General features: G+C 44.4%; 1 protein-coding gene across 1 annotated transcript in view; it reads left to right on the top strand.

Moving 5' to 3' along the window:
• Positions 1-16,614, top strand: part of LOC126235972 (cytochrome P450 9e2-like) — an 83,767-nt gene that overhangs the window by 55,481 nt on the left and 11,672 nt on the right. Inside the window, exons 3-5 of the mRNA XM_049944943.1 lie at positions 7,756-7,964; positions 8,050-8,242; positions 14,060-14,281. Of these exons, the coding sequence (XP_049800900.1) occupies positions 7,756-7,964; positions 8,050-8,242; positions 14,060-14,281 (624 nt within the window). The remainder of the gene's footprint in view (positions 1-7,755; positions 7,965-8,049; positions 8,243-14,059; positions 14,282-16,614) is intronic.

Consider the following 16,614-nt stretch of genomic DNA (forward strand, 5'->3'; position numbering starts at 1 on the left):
TAAGTGTCTCATTTCCTAATCTAATTCCCTCAGCATCACCTGATTTAATTCGATTACATTCCATTATCCTCGTTTTGTTCTTCTTGATGTTCATCTTATATCCTCCTTTCAAGAAACTGTCCACTCCATACAACCGCTCATTCAAATTCTTTGCTGTTTCTGACAGAATTACAATGTCATCGGCAAACCGTAAAGTATTTATTTCTTCTCCCTGGACATTGAATCCTGCTCCAAATTTTTATTTTGTTTCCTTTTCTGTTTGCTCACTATACAGACTGAATAACATCAGCGATAGGCTGCAACCCTGTCTCACTCCCTTCCAAACCGCTTCTTCCCTTTCGTGTCCTTCGACTCTTTCTGTCTTCTAACGTAAGACGTGGGGTCAGTATTGCCTTCCGTTTTCCAAACTGATCTTCCTCGAGCTCAGCTTCTACCAGTTTTCCCATTCCTCTGTAAAGAACTCGTATTAGTATTTTGCAGCCGTGACTTATTAAACTGATAGTTTGGTAATTTTCACACCTGTCAACATCTGCTTTCTTTCGGATTGGAATTACTGTAATCTTCTTGAAGTGTGAGGGTATTTCGCCTGTATCATACATCTTGCTCTCGAGATGGAAGAGTTTTGTCGTCGCTGGCTCTCCCAAGACGATCAGTAACTCTAACGGAATGCTGTCTACTCCTGGGCCCTTGTTTCGACTTAGCCTTCCAGTGCTTTGTAAAATTCTTCTCGCAGTATCATATCTCTTTTCTGATCTTCCTCTGTGTCCGTTTCCTTTTCCCTTCCTTCCACCTATCTGCTTTCCCTTCTTTGCTTATGACTGGTTTTCCATCTGTGCTCTTGATATTCATACAGGTGGTTCTCTTTTCTCCAAAGGTCTCTTTAATTTTCTTGTAGGCAGTATCTATCTTACCCATAGTGATATATGCTTCTACATCTTTACATTTGTTCTCCAGCCATTCCTGCTTAGCCATTCAGCATTTCCTGTCGATCTCGTTTTTGAGACGTTTGTACACTCCTGGAAATTGAAATAAGAACACCGTGAATTCATTGTCCCAGGAAGGGGAAACTTTATTGACACATTCCTGGGGTCAGATACATCACATGATCACACTGACAGAACCACAGGCACATAGACACAGGCAACAGAGCATGCACAATGTCGGCACTAGTGCAGTGTATATCCACCTTTCGCAGCAATGCAGGCTGCTATTCTCCCATGGAGACGATCGTAGAGATGCTGGATGTAGTCCTGTGGAACGGCTTGCCATGCCATTTCCACCTGGCGCCTCAGTTGGACCAGCGTTCGTGCTGGACGTGCAGACCGCGTGAGACGACGCTTCATCCAGTCCCAAACATGCTCAATGGGGGACAGATCCGGAGATCTTGCTGGCCAGGGTAGTTGACTTACACCTTCTAGAGCACGTTGGGTGGCACGGGATACATGCGGACGTGCATTGTCCTGTTGGAACAGCAAGTTCCCTTGCCGGTCTAGGAATGGTAGAACGATGGGTTCGATGACGGTTTGGATGTACCGTGCACTATTCAGTGTCCCCTCGACGATCACCAGTGGTGTACGGCCAGTGTAGGAGATCGCTCCCCACACCATGATGCCGGGTGTTGGCCCTGTGTGCCTCAGTCGTATGCAGTCCTGATTGTGGCGCTCACCTGCACGGCGCCAAACACGCATACGACCATCATTGGCACCAAGGCAGAAGCGACTCTCATCGCTGAAGACGACACGTCTCCATTCGTCCCTCCATTCACGCCTGTCGCGACACCACTGGAGGCGGGCTGCACGATGTTGGGGCGTGAGCGGAAGACGGCCTAACGGTGTGCGGGAACGTAGCCCAGCTTCATGGAGACGGTTGCGAATGGTCCTTGCCGATACCCCGGGAGCAACAGTGTCCCTAATTTGCTGGGAAGTGGCGGTGCGGTCCCCTACGGCACTGCGTAGGATCCTACGGTCTTGGCGTGCATCCGTGCGTCGCTGCGGTCCGGTCCCAGGTCGACGGGCACGTGCACCTTCCGCCGACCACTGGCGACAACATCGATGTACTGTGGAGACCTCACGCCCCACGTGTTGAGCAATTCGGCGGTACGTCCACCCGGCCTCCCGCATGCCCACTATACGCCCTCGCTCAAAGTCCATCAACTGCACATACGGTTCACGTCCACGCTGTCGCGGCATGCTACCAGTGTTAAAGACTGCGATGGAGCTCCGTATGACACGGCAAACTGGCTGACACTGACGGCGGCGGTGCACAAATGCTGCGCAGCTAGCGCCATTCGACGGCCAACACCGCGGTTCCTGGTGTGTCCGCTGTGCCGTGCGTGTGATCATTGCTTGTACAGCCCTCTCGCAGTGTCCAGAGCAAGTATGGTGGGTCTGACACACCGGTGTCAATGTGTTCTTTTTTCCATTTCCAGGAGTGTATTTCATTTCGCCTGCATCTTTTGTTAATTTTTTTTAATTTCCTTCTTTCATCGATCAAATTCAACATCTCTTGTGTTACCTAAGGATATCTACTGAACTTCGTCTCTTCACCTACCTGATCCTCTGCTGCTTTCACTATTTCATCTCTCAAAGCTACCCATGCTTCTTCTACTGTATCCCTTTCTCCTGTTTTTGTCAATCGTTGCGTAATGATTCCTCTGAAACTCTGTACGACCTCTTGTGCTTTCAGTTTAGTCAGGTTCCATCTCCTTAAATTCCTGACTTTTTGCAGTTTCTTCAGTTTTAATCTGCAGTTCATAACCAATAAATTGTTGTCAGAGACCATATCTGCCTCTGGAAATTTCTTACAATTCAAAATCTGGTTCCTAAATCTCTGTATAACCATTATATTATTAATCCAAAACCGTCCAGTGTCCCCAAGTCTCTTCCACACGTATACAGCCTTCTCTCAAGATTCTTTAACGAAGTGTTGGCTATGATTAAATTATGCTCTGTGTAAAAGTCGACCAGGTGGCTTCCTCTTTAATTCTTTTCCCCCAGTCCACATTCTCCTACTACTTTTCCTTCGCATCCTTTTCCTACTGTCGAATTCCAGTCCCCCATGACTATTAAATTTTCGGCTCCCTTAACGTCTGAATAGTTTCTTGAGGATATATGGGTAAGGAAATCGGCCATGTCCTCTTCAAAGGCACAACCTCGGCATTTGATTTAAATTGTTAAGGAAAACCATGTAAGCAACCACTTTCTGGATGGCAGGGTGGGGACCCGAAGCGCCATTCTTCCGAATACGAATCTAATGTCTCGTCACAGCAGCATGTTGCTCATCAGAGTATCAATGAGCCCAGTCATCCGTAAGTTGGGTCTAACAAATTTGATTACAAGTATCACCGACCTCTCACCACTACGTGCAAACCAGTAGTCAGAAAAGACGGTTCTTTAAATTCTCTAAGAGGGTTCTCGAGAGATGTGTAGCGTCTTTTTTCGAGTATCTGTAGTTAAAATGGTTCATTATATCTGTTAAACGCTCTCGGCAATCAAACAGACCAGTAACCATTGGCATAGCGCTTCATTTTATACGCTGTAAGTCTCCTGTTAATCCAGCATGATAAGACTACTATACTTTTGGGCAGTACTAAAGTGTCAGCCTTAGTAATATATGTCTTCTCTTTTGTAGACAATTTTTCCTATCAATGATTCATAGACTGCCATTTGCTTTTCTGATAACTGGGATTACGTGGTTTCTCCATTTCATATACTTATTTAATGCTAATTCCAAATACTTATATGGCGTGACTAATTCTAATGTCTCAGTAATCCGGAAGTACCACACTCTTACGTTTCATGGACATCACAAATCTGCTTTTCTCTACTGTAAGAAATAACTCTCGATCTTTGCACCAGGCTGACATTTTGTCGTGATCTAACAGGAGATTACTAGTGTCTAAGCAGCGCTGTCATTTTTCCGTGGAGCTCTGGATGAAAATTTTGTCAAGCTATGTGCAGTGGATGCCTGTCGCTCACACGGACGTGTGTGGCACCGAGTGTTCATCTGTGCGATTTGTAGCAACTCGATTGTTGTGATGACGTGGAACTTCTAACACTATCTCTCCCAGATTTGGGCCTCTGACAATATTTCTCACTGGTCGACAGACCGAACGCAGGAATGTCGAAATAGATTTCAGGAACTTGAATGATTCGAATGTTGTGGAAATAGTTTTGAATCGGATATTTTCTTCGTTACCTTGCGTAATATAGAACGCTAATGATTTATGAAACTGTAAGTTTATTTCCAATAACTGCAGTTCTGTAGCGGATAAGGATGGACCACACCATTAGAAATATTGCATGAAGAGAAATCAATAAAGGATGAAGGATATTTTAAAGTATTATGTGTTGACATTAACAATAAACTGAACTGGTAGGCCCTTTTTACAAGTGGTCATTAACGTCTAATCTGTGCAACTGTTACATTACGGATACCAGCAGATTTTGGGAATAGAAATTTCAGAAATAGACTTTCTTTTACTATTTTTACTAAAATCTTATGGTATCGTATTTTGGGTAACTCGTCACTGACGAAGAAATTTTTCGTTGCACAGAACCTTTCAATAGCGACAATATATGGTGTACTGTATACAATGACTTATGGAGAGCTCTTAAAATAACTGGACATATCTACAACAGCTTCACAATACACTTATCCCTTATGAAGCTTGTTGGCAGCAAGTAGTCACAGCTCGAAAAAAAGCTAACATCCATATTCTTATAAATAATACCAGAAGAAGAAATGATTTACACTGTTTTTCATTCCGCTTTGTTCATGTGGCACGGGAAGAAGCGAGATATTCGCAAATAAAAAATCTTTGATCATTTACTCAGTGATGTAAAGGATCTACCAGATAATTATATTACTTCAAACATAAATGGCAATTATATCTGCTTGAGAGCTCCCTGTGTCTGTATGTTTAACAACATTATGTGCCTGTGCGTGCGTGCTTACGTGTGTGTGTGTGTGTGTGTCTCAGATTGAGACAGAGAGAGAGAGAGAGAGAGTTTAACATAGTATATTCGAAAAATAGTAACAAGAAATGGTATATTAAGACAAACATGTAACTGATCACCATGTTACCGTATTTTTAATTGAGAAACTATGCGGAAAGTGATAACCTGATGCATTCCGTATCGTAGTGAGAAAAGGAAATGAAAATCCATGGAACACATAAACAATTCACTAACAAACCAGCTAGATTGCACTCACTCAATACTTACCACTCTTTAGATTTCAATTTCAAATCAGATCCAACGTTCACTAGAAACTGAGTGAAATATAGCACAGAGAATCCTTGCAGTTGCCTTAAAATATATTCCGTATTTGAACCTTCAGAATCTTATTACGAAATTTGTGAAACACATTCATGAATTACTCGTGATAGGGAAATACTTTTCTCAGTCTAGGGGTTGTAAGTGAGACACAAATAATTCTACTAACTAATACAGTGGTGTGCGAAAATTAAGGCGGAAACTAACTGTAGAATGATGTGTCACTGTCAAGTAACTTTTAAAAACTTTGTGCTGTGCCTTACGGCAGGTGTTGTCATTGGGGAAGCCACGTGAGAGAGATCCAACGCATGAGTGTCTAGGGAAGTGATCCCAGTGGTGGTTTCCCGTTGCCTTCCACTGATGATGTTGAAATGATAATGGGCACAACACACCACCCAGTCCCTGAGCGGAGAAAATATCCGACCCAGTCGGGAATCGAACGCGGGCCCCTTGGCGTGTCAGACCACCGCGCTAGCCACTTTTTTTATTTATTTTTATATTTTTTTGGATCGTTGTTGGTCGTTGGGTTTGGTCGTTGCGGACGTCACACGACATCCGTCAAAGTTCGTTTGTTGATGCTTCCACTCAGTTTTTTTTAATTACAGTGGCTAACCAGCTCTGTGACGGAACACGCTGAGCTACCGTGCCGGCAATCACTCAGCTATCGAGGCGGACTGCCAAATAACAACCTGATGAAACTTGGAACGTAAATGGAAGGAACTGCTACACTACAGAAGATAACTGAAAGAATTAAGGAGTCAAACGGAAATGACAACTTTATTCAAAGACAAGATTTATACTGATCACCACGGACGGCAGTGCCTGATCTCCAACGAGTTGCCATGCTGGCCGCAACAGTGGTGAGGGTTCCTGTGGTGGGGCACTCCACCCCTCCACCAGCGCGGTTGACAGCTGGATGGTCGCTGGTGCACGTGGACGTCTCCCCAACACATCCGTGGGACTGAAGTTGGGGGACGCGCAGACCAGTCCATTGACAGAATATCCTCTAGTTCCAAGAAGTTGCTCCACCTCGTCAAGCATTGTCATCAATAAAAAATTATGCCAGGACCGAATGTACCCCTGAAAAGACGCACATTGAGAAGGAATACAGTCTCACAATCTCACCGTTTAGTGTTGCGTGTTGAAAGATTTGGAGGTCAGTACGCCCATGTAACGTTATGTCTCCCGACAATATACCAGCTGGTGCAGTATGATGCACCCTTTCCTGGGTGCATTATGTACCCTTATATGGCGCGAGGTGCCAACAAGTAATGCATCCAGGAGCACTATCGAAAAGGCGATACTGCAGTGCATGTGTTATTCCGAATTACGAGCCAGTATTCCTCTCGACTTGCATGCATGTCCGAAGGAGCAGTGCACTGTACTCTGGAATAAAACAGCCACTGCAGTAGCGTATTTATCCGCCGACACCGGGCAAGCGACTATCAAGTAAAATGACTCCCCACGACGGGAATTTACGTAATGGATGTACAAGTTGTAGACACATCGTTGACGACAAATGGTAGTTTGGGTCAAGCCGTGAGTCTCATTCGGATGGCCAGATGGTGAGGCGGCCGCTCGCGATGAGCGGGAAATCGGAGTTCGAGTGCCGGTCCCCTACAAATTTTCACAGTCGTCGATCCACTATACAGATGATGGTTGCGCATATTCGCAACTGAGAATACATTTCGTGTATTACCGAACGTGATCGCTTTGGCGGTGCAGGTGTTATGGTGCGGGGAGGCAGTACGTTGCATGGGTTTACTGACCTCCAAATCGGTACACTCACCGGTCATCGTTTTTCCGACACTGTACTGTTTCCCCATTTGCATCTTTTTATGACTGACAGTGCGCGACAGCATCGAACAGTTCAACTGGAGGAGCTCATGGAACGAGAGGACAGTCGTCGAATGGACTGGCCTTCCCTTCCCCGAATTAAGTCACATCGAGTACCCGATGGATCCGTTGGGAAGACGTACAGCAGAAACTTCACTCGCACCGAGACCACACAGCGGTTGTGACCCGCGATGGGGGAGGCGCGGAACGCGCTTACCGGTCATGGGGTCAGCGTGGGGCACGCTGCAGAGAGTACACTGCCGGCCGTGCTGAACACACACGCTTTTAAGAACCGTGTCCCGCGTTTTGTAATGCCCAGGGAATCATCAAGAGTCGCGATGGCTTCAGCGTAATTATTGCCGGTAAATAAAAGTGTCATTCCTGTTCGTCTCATAGATTAATTATGTGCGTTAGCTGCTGTACTATATAGTAACAGTTTTTTCTATGTATTGTCCAAGTTTCGTCAAGCTATACTACTTGACAGTGTCACGTCGTACGAAGATAAGTTTCATTCTTAAGTTTTGCACACAAGTGTATTTCGAATTATACATTAAACTGATTGAAAATAAAACAGTCTTCTACATTTGAAAGCTATACAGTAATTATATCCACCTGCTGACAGTTAATTATAACTTTGTCCAAGCTTCCTCAAGAAAGGAAGACATTTTCACCGTAGAGATGAAGGACCTCTTCACCCGGGTGGCGAACGATATAATTGCAACGACGGCTTTTGGTCTCAAGGTGGATTCGCTGATGGACCGCGACAACAGTTTTTACCGCATGGGCCGCAGACTGACGAAGGTGAACCCCCTCACCGCTGCTGGTTACTTCGTATCGCCGAGGGTCATGCAGGTAGGTTCGACGAGTACTCTGCTGAGCTGGCTTAGTCGTGCTTACACGGATTTCCGACTTTCCTTGTCTTACAATGTTATTGTAGGTGCTGGGCATCCCATTCTTCGACCGAAAGTCGGTGCAATTCTTCAGGTCAATGGTAACGGACGCAATTCAGGCCAGAAAGAGGGAGGGTATCGTTCGTGCGGACGTGATGTATGTGCTACTGCAAGCACGCCGAGGTGACCCAAGCTCTGAGGAACAAGAGAAGATCGGACCTACAAAACGCGATGTTTTGAGTAAGTACATAGCATCAACGACCGTAACATCTTCACGAAGTGACAGCGCTTGAGTTCACAAGATTTTTCCCAATGCTTTGGAGTTTTTCTTGAGATTTTGAGTAAAATTTCCGCTACAGCTGTTCTTTTAAGTAAATGTGGCTGATTTCTCGTGTCACCAAGCCTTTACGTATTTTAGGTCGCAGAAGAGTTTAGATTTATAATGAAGTACCTGCTCTCAGTAACTTAAAGTAACCAGTTTGAAATTCTACTACAAATTGCTGCTTCCTCCCACCGCTAGATACAAACATCAATTATATCTTTAGGCTAGTAAAACACACAAGGTTAATAAACTACGAGCAAATCGAAATTTCACATATACGAGGGCTATTCGGAAAGTAAGGAACGATGCATCGCGAAATGGAAACCACAGTGCAAATCAAAACTGTTTTATTTTCAACAGTTAGCTACAACTTCCAGCTATTTATCTCCATAGTCGCCGATCCGACTTAGACATTTCTCGTAACGTTGTACCAACTTTGGCTCAAATGCCTCGGAGGACTATGGGACTTAACTTCTGAGGTCATCAGTCCCCTAGAACTTAGAACTACTTAAACCTAACTAACCAAAGGACATCACACACATCCATGCCCGAGGCAGGATTCGAACCTGCGACCGTACCGGTCGCGCGGTTCCAGACTGAAGCGCCTATAACCGCTCGGCCACTCTGGCCGGCTGTACCAACTTTGCAATACCCTCGTTACAGAAGGCAGCCGCCAGTGCTTTCCGCCAACTCTCTACGCTGGCCTACAGCTCGTTGTCCGTGCCGTGCGGTTCGTGTGACCAGAGATGAAACTCAGAGGGAGACAATTACGAGCTGTATTGTGGGTAATAAAACATTTCAATTGAAAACTATGCAGGAGGATCTTCATTGTCCCTGCAGAATGCGGCTGAGAATTGTCTTGAAGAAGAAAACGCACGACAGTTATGTAATGTTGGTTACATAGCTTCAGGCGAAATTTCTCACCAGACCCTCGTACTTGGCGGGTGACACTATTGTTCTACGTATCTTTATTTGCTCCCTGTGTGCTCAGAACTAAAAAAAAAAAAAAAGACGTAATGTGATCGAAGGGCATACTAGAGACACTGTCCAACACACCTGTGCAAAACTTCATCGGATTTTCACTTTGGTTTCCATTTCGCGACCGATCGTTCCTTACTTTCCGAATAATCCTCGTACTACGGTTTCTCCCAAGCCGTTTAGTCTATTTGTAAAGCTGCTAAATTTTCACTCTTGCTGAGAGTCTCACAATAATGATGCAGCTAGAAAGACTGTATCCCAAATCTCCAAGAAAAGTTCTGTTTTGAGAAAACCTAATTATACTCTGGGTACAAATTTCTTAATTGTGTTTATTGTATATCTAAATATATCTGTCAATAAATAGATATCGCCGGCCGCGGCGGTCTCGCGGTTCTAGGCGCTCAGTCCGGAACCGCGCGACTGCTACGGTCGCAGGTTCGAATCCTGCCTCGGGCATGGATGTGTGTGATGTCCTTAGGTTAGTTAGGTTTAAGTAGTTCTAAGTTCTAGGGGACTGATGACCTAAGATGTTAAGTCCCATAGTGTTCAGAGCCATTTGAACCATTCGAATAAATAGATATCTTTGTCAGCACCTGCGATCGGAAGAAGCGGTAGTCGTTGTAATGTTTAATAGATACTATTGAAGAAGAAATTAAGTTTTGCTGCCTTTGTGAGGAATGAGTAGATCACATTAATAATGTTTATGGATGTAGAGGATGCTTTCCATAATGTCAGTAGGTAGAATGTGTTCAAAACACTGAAGAAAATTATGATGGAGTAGTTACAGTTACAGAAAAGTTATGTTATATTATGTTTAAGTTATCGACAGCGAATGAAAAAAAGAAGGAAACCAAGGTTGGTGAGTCTGTTACTTCTAACGGAATTTATGCGATAGCCATTTTGTTCCTCTGAAATGATTTTACCTGGGAGTTTATAGGATGAGGGCATGCTGAAAATTAACACCTCCGAATTTATCTGAAAACTCTTATAGCATTTCAAATAAAAAAGCATTATTAACTTTCTAAATCTTCATTCTTCACGTCTACAGATATATTCCTCAACATGGTCAATCCCAACGAGAGACCAGTTTGTTGATACCCTCACTGCAGACTGTTTGGCTTCTCGTCTGTCGTTTGGCATTGTCACGCTGAAGGAGAGGACGAGTGGACGAATTCTTCGAATTTGAAACTCCGTTACAGCACGCTGTTGCTCACGCACCGACGTAGTTACATCACAGACCTAGTTACGCTACACGCCGCCTTGTTACACGCTACAATTCGGATTCCTCTAGCAGCAAAGGGCTGCAAATATGTAGACATAAAGAATAGAGATATAGAATGTTAATAACGTTGGTTTTCTTTAAGAAGTTTTTCACATAAAGATTCGGAATTTTACTTTCCGGCGCACCCTCGTGTGACAATAATCTTATTTAAACAAGTTGAAAACCCCCTAGCAGCTGTTCTAAAGTAGCACGGGATTGTGTTACGGCATTTATAAAATTAGAGCGCTCCATCGCTAGTGTAAATAGGAATGTAGAATGCAAAACTTTCAAAAGAATACACATGAAGTAGAGAAACAGATGAGTAATTTTGAATTGCCTATACAACCTGGGTGAAAACAAACTTGGTTAAATTTCAGAGACCCGAGTTCCTGTATATCTGTGTGATAAACTGACTTACTGCCGACTGAATATAATGTATGGTTTTCCTGAATTAGGTCTTCTGAATATGTGGAATGGGTTCTGATATGCTCTTTGTACCTGATATTAACGCTTGTAACATTATTTGTAAAATATGCAGAGCTATTATATTTGAATTAATAATTTGTGAAACTATTATACAGATCTTTTTCTTCTGTTATTGATAGAAGGCCATTTTGACATTTTTGTGTGTGGCTGACACTGTGTTTTCATCACGTTTCGTTTCGTTTCTCTGGTATGAAAGTCTTTTTTGATCTGCACATCTATATGTCTAATGTGTTCGTAACTTTGCTCATTTCAGTTTCAGTTTTTCCCTTTATGTATCTTGTGTTTACCTCCAATTGCATCCATTGTTTAAGCTGCATTCATAATCGTGTTCTGTTCTTCTTGTTAGTTATTTTGGTTGTCGGTTTGCCACATGTCAAGTGGCTGCCAGGTTTAGAAGAAATACCTAGTTCGATACCTTGTGGAATTGCTGAATTTAAAGATACAACAAGAAAATAATTTAATATACACTCATGCTTATAAATTAAGGATAATGCTGATACATGGTGAAACAGCGCTCTGGTCGGCAACTTGCGGGTTTAAATCACCTCGGGGTATGACCATGCGGTGCATCTGACCTGCGGTCGTCGCACGGTGGCGCTGGCAGCAATCCACATACGCAGAGGGGTGTTGGTGCATGTCAGAGTACGGTGCAGCGAATAAGTGTGCAGACGTTTTCGGTTGTGCTAATGGTGACTGTGTGTAGAAAGAACACATATTGATGACGTTATGAGGGGTAGAATACTACGGCGACTGGAGGCTGGTCAACCACAGCAAGTCGTAGCGTGGGCCCTCCGTGTGCCACAAAGTGTGATCTCAGGATTATGGCAACGATTCCAGCAGACAGGAAACATGTCCGGGCGCTACAGTACGGGACGTCCACAGTGTACAATACCACAAGAAGACCGATATCTCACCATCAGTGCCCGCAGACGGCCACAGAGTACTACAGGTAGCCTTGCTCGGGACCTTACCGCAGCCACTGGAACAGTTGTCTCCAAACACACAGTCTACAGACGAGTGAACAAACATGGTTTATTCGCCCGGAGACCTGCAAGGTGCATTCCACTGACCTCTGGTCACAGGAGAGCATGTAAAGCCTGGTGTCAAGAACACAGTACATGGCCATTGGAACAGTGGTCCCACGCTATGTTCACGGACGTGACCAGGTGTAGTCTGAACAGTGATTCTCGCCGGGTTTTCATCTGACGTGAACCAGGAACCAGATACCGATCCCTTAATGTCCTTGAAAGGGACCTGTATGGAGGTCGTGGTTTGATGGTATGGGCTGCGATTATGATTGGTGCACGTACACTCCTGCATGTCTTTGACAGAGGAACTGTAACGGGTCAGGTGTATCAGGACGCCATTTGCACCAGTGTGTCCGCCTTTTCAGGGCTGCATTGGGTCCCACCTTCCTCCTGATGGATGGTAAGGCGCAGCCCCACCGAGCTGCCATCGTGAAGGAGTACCTTGAAACAGAAGATATCGGGCGAATGAAGTGGCCTGCTTGTTCTCCAGACCTAAGCCCCTTCGAGCACCTCTGGGATGCTCTCGGTCGACGCATCGCTGCACGTCGTCAAACCCCTAGGACACTTCAGGAGCTCCGACAGGCACTGGTGCAAGAATGGGAAACTATACCCCAGCAGCTGCTCGACCACCTGATCCAGAGTATGCCAACCTGTTGTGCGGCCTGTGTACGTGTGCATGGTGATCATGTCCCATATTGATGTTGGGGTACAAGAGCAGGAAACAGTGGCGTTTTGTGGCACATGTGTTTCGGGACGGTTTCCTCAACTTATCACCAATACCGTGGACTTACAGATCTGTGTCGTGTGTGTTCCCTATGTGCTCATGCTATTAGAGCCAGTTTAGTGTGGTACCACGTTGTGTGGCACCACATTCTGCAATTATCTTTAATTTATGAGCATGAGTGTAATTTGTGCCTCATGTCTTTTGGGATAGTCTTGAAATACATTAAGGTGAGAGAAGTCGTGTCGGATCTCCTGTCGTTCAGCGTAGATCAGGAACTGGACTGACTGCTCTGCTGTGTCCTATAAATATTCGATGGGAATCATGTCGGGCGATTTGGGTGGCCAAGTCATTCGCTCGAATTTTGCAGAATGTTCTTCAAACCAATCGCAAACAATTCTGGCCCGGTGGCATGGCCCATTGTCATTCATAAAAATTCCATCTTTGCTTGGGAACATGAAGTCCGTGGATGGCTTCAAATGCTCTCGAAGCAGTCGAATAGAAACATTTCCAGTCAATGATTAGTTGCGTTGGACCACAGCATACAGGCCATTACATGCAAATAGAGGCCACACCATTATGAAGCGACCACCAGCTTGCTCAGTGCCTCGTTGACAAACTGGGCCCATGGCTTTGCGGGGTCTACACCAAAAATTAAACCCCCCAATTAGCTCTTACCAAATGATATCGGGACTCATCTCATAAGGCCACGGTTTTCCGGTCATCTAAGGTTCACTCGATATAATCCCGAGGTCTGGAGAGGCGCGGAAGGCGATGTCGTACTGTCAGCAAACGTACTCCCCTCGGTCGTCTGCTGTGACAGCCCGCTAACGTCAGATTTCGCCGCTCTGTCCTAATGAATGTGTTCTTCATACGTGCCACACTGACTGCTGCAGCTACTTCACCAAGTGTTGCTTGTCTATTGTCACTGACAACTCTGTCCGTGATGAGAAGTAATGTAATGCCTGGAATTTGGTATTCTCGGCGCACTATTGGCGCGTCTAGCTCCGACTGTCATTCTGCGTTCGAAGTCTGTTACGTCCCGTCGTGCGGTCATAATCACCTCGGAAACCTTTACACTTGTATCACCTGAGAGCAAATGACAGCCCCACCAGTGCGCTGCCCTCTTTGTACCTTGTACACGTGATACTAAGGCCGTCTGTGTACGACTTTTGTCATCTCACTGTGCTGCGTCCCAGCGATGACAGCACTCTTGACCTGCTGCTGCGCATCTTTATTTGTTTTTCTTTTCCGACGGCAGCTCTGACTGACGACGACATCGCGGCGCAGGCTCTGATATTTTTCTTCGGTGGCTTCGAAAACGTGTCAACAGCGCTGGCCTTCTGCAGCCACCTGCTGGCTACACACGCGGAGGTGCAGCGGCGCCTGCTGGACGAGGTGGACGATCTGATGCGGAAGAGCGGGGGCCAGCCCAGCTACGAGCAGGTCATGGCCAGCCAGTACCTCGACATGGTCGTCTCCGGTAAGCGCAGTTTTTCATAGGACCTTGACATTATTTTCGAAGTCATTTATCTTATGTCTTATCATTTACGTAATTTTGTCAACTAGTATACCGATGAAAGTTTCAACACCTGCTAAACCAGTTGTGACTAAATGCAAAGCGATTTGAGGGTTGTATCCGTGGCATTATGGACCCTATAAAAAAACATGGAAGTCATAAATTGTGTTGTGGCCATTTTGTTTAATTATGCTTTTAGATTTATGCATCATCAGATTAATCTGAAAAAGTCCGTAAGGAACCATAAGTAATATATAATGCATAATAATAGTTACTGACCATTAAAAGCAAGGAGAAAAAATATACCAAAATACTGTGTGAAAACATACCAAGATTTTTGTGATCACTTGTAGGCATGGACTCGTCCATCTTTTCCATAAGACAATGTCAAACTGGATGATTACGGCAACTGCGCCGTACAGGAGGGCAATTAGGCCACCAGGTGGCAGTCGTGGTGAGGATCAATACTTAAGACTTGAATACGATTATTATAATCCCAAACTGGAGGCCGAGTATAGTTACAAAATAAATATACATCATGTTAAAAACCATAAAATAACCCGCTTTAGAGAGAGAATCAAATCTCACATTGTAGTTCCTGGCGCTCCCCTATCGGCTTCACTCCCCTTCACCTGGTGGCAATAATGGCAAACCTTGTTGTCATACCCTTCGATGCCGGGATAGAAAATGTCATATTGAACCAGGATAATGAAAGACTCCATACTTCATTTCACAGGAGAAATGACTTAAGGAATGTACTGGCTTCTGACTGTCCTACACGATCCAGCGATTTGTCATCCTTACTGTCTTTCTGGGAAGACGCGTGCTCCCGTTGGAGCTTTGAGTCACCAATCGCCATGAATCATTGGCATCTGCTTCAGGCATGGTTGGAAATTCCTCAAGATGACATTCGGAGGGTGTTTGGTTCCGTGGCACAACAAATACTGCAGTGAATTCGTGTCCTTGGGGGACCCAATTCATATTAATTTTGGTGACTATGTCCCGAATAGAATGGAAGTTTAATCATCTAATAACCGTTACGTGATGAACATCTCTACAATGTTCCACAAATATCAGACTTTTGCTACATGTTGTGACACTTTCCATTCCCGTGAGTGTATACTGAGACACACTGGACGCCATCGAGCGAGATGTAAGTAATCTGAACAGTGATAGCAAGAATCTTCTGGAGTAATGAGCGTCACAGGAGTGAGTATGGGTTACGATTACTCCCATTGCTTTTCGTGTCTCGAGGAGTCCACAGCACGACACGTCGTCGCTACCTTCACGGCGAAGGGGAATGCTACACGATGCTATGTATGTGCTAGGTATGTGCCTTTGTTTCATTTGCTCATGATACATATTATAGATCGACTGGACAAAGTCCACATATGGATTAACGCTCCTGCCGTAGATGACTTCGTAAGGTCTCAGGCCAGTGGAAGCATCCATTTTTTTCGTCTTACGGTCGTGCTGCATGCAGAAGACCAAAATCCAAGTTTTCATGCTTCTTGTTAGTATTTATTGTCATCAATCTTAAAAATGATTCAGCGTGTCCGCTCGACGATTCCATCGTCTCTGGTATTTCTCGCTGAATCATCAACATAAAACTGGTAAATTTCCTCCCTTGATCAATAATTAATGTAGACGATGAACCCAACTTATGACTAAACTTTTACGTACAGTTTTTCAAAAGTTTTGTCATTCTAACAGATGTTTGATAACCTAGTATGTGGAGAAATAATCGAACGTACTTGTATCTGTTCCCTTCTTATTCTTAGGTATTGATCCAATAATTCCCAAGTCTACTGTTGCAAAAGTATCGTGCACCTCTTCCAGTGGTTCATACGTTTCACAAATTAATCTTCGCCTTGTAGGAGTTACATTGTTGAACATCAGATTTATGACTTGTTCACTACAACGTTTGGACTCTTCTGCTACTCGTTGTTTACTTTATACAATGGCCGGGGAACAAATAATGTTACTATTCTTGAGTAAAATTACGCTGTTCTTGAGTAACTACCCACGCTATTTCCTTTATTAGAGATTTTGTGTGACAACCCATCTACGTCTTCATAAATAAAATTCTTCCTTACTTTTCATTCCCTGTTCATTATTATCTTCAGTTGCCTGTAACTCTCCTTGGCTTTCGTCAGCATCCACATGTTGCCTACGTAATCGGTGAATTCTCTTGAACTGGAATTCACTGACTCATATCGCCCACTGGATACATAAAATTCAGCAACCATTTAAACATAATATGTTCCGTCATTATCATGAACTCTCTTCCTCCTAAG

Source organism: Schistocerca nitens, chromosome 2 (assembly GCF_023898315.1).
Source record: "Schistocerca nitens isolate TAMUIC-IGC-003100 chromosome 2, iqSchNite1.1, whole genome shotgun sequence".
NCBI lineage: Eukaryota > Metazoa > Arthropoda > Insecta > Orthoptera > Acrididae > Schistocerca > Schistocerca nitens.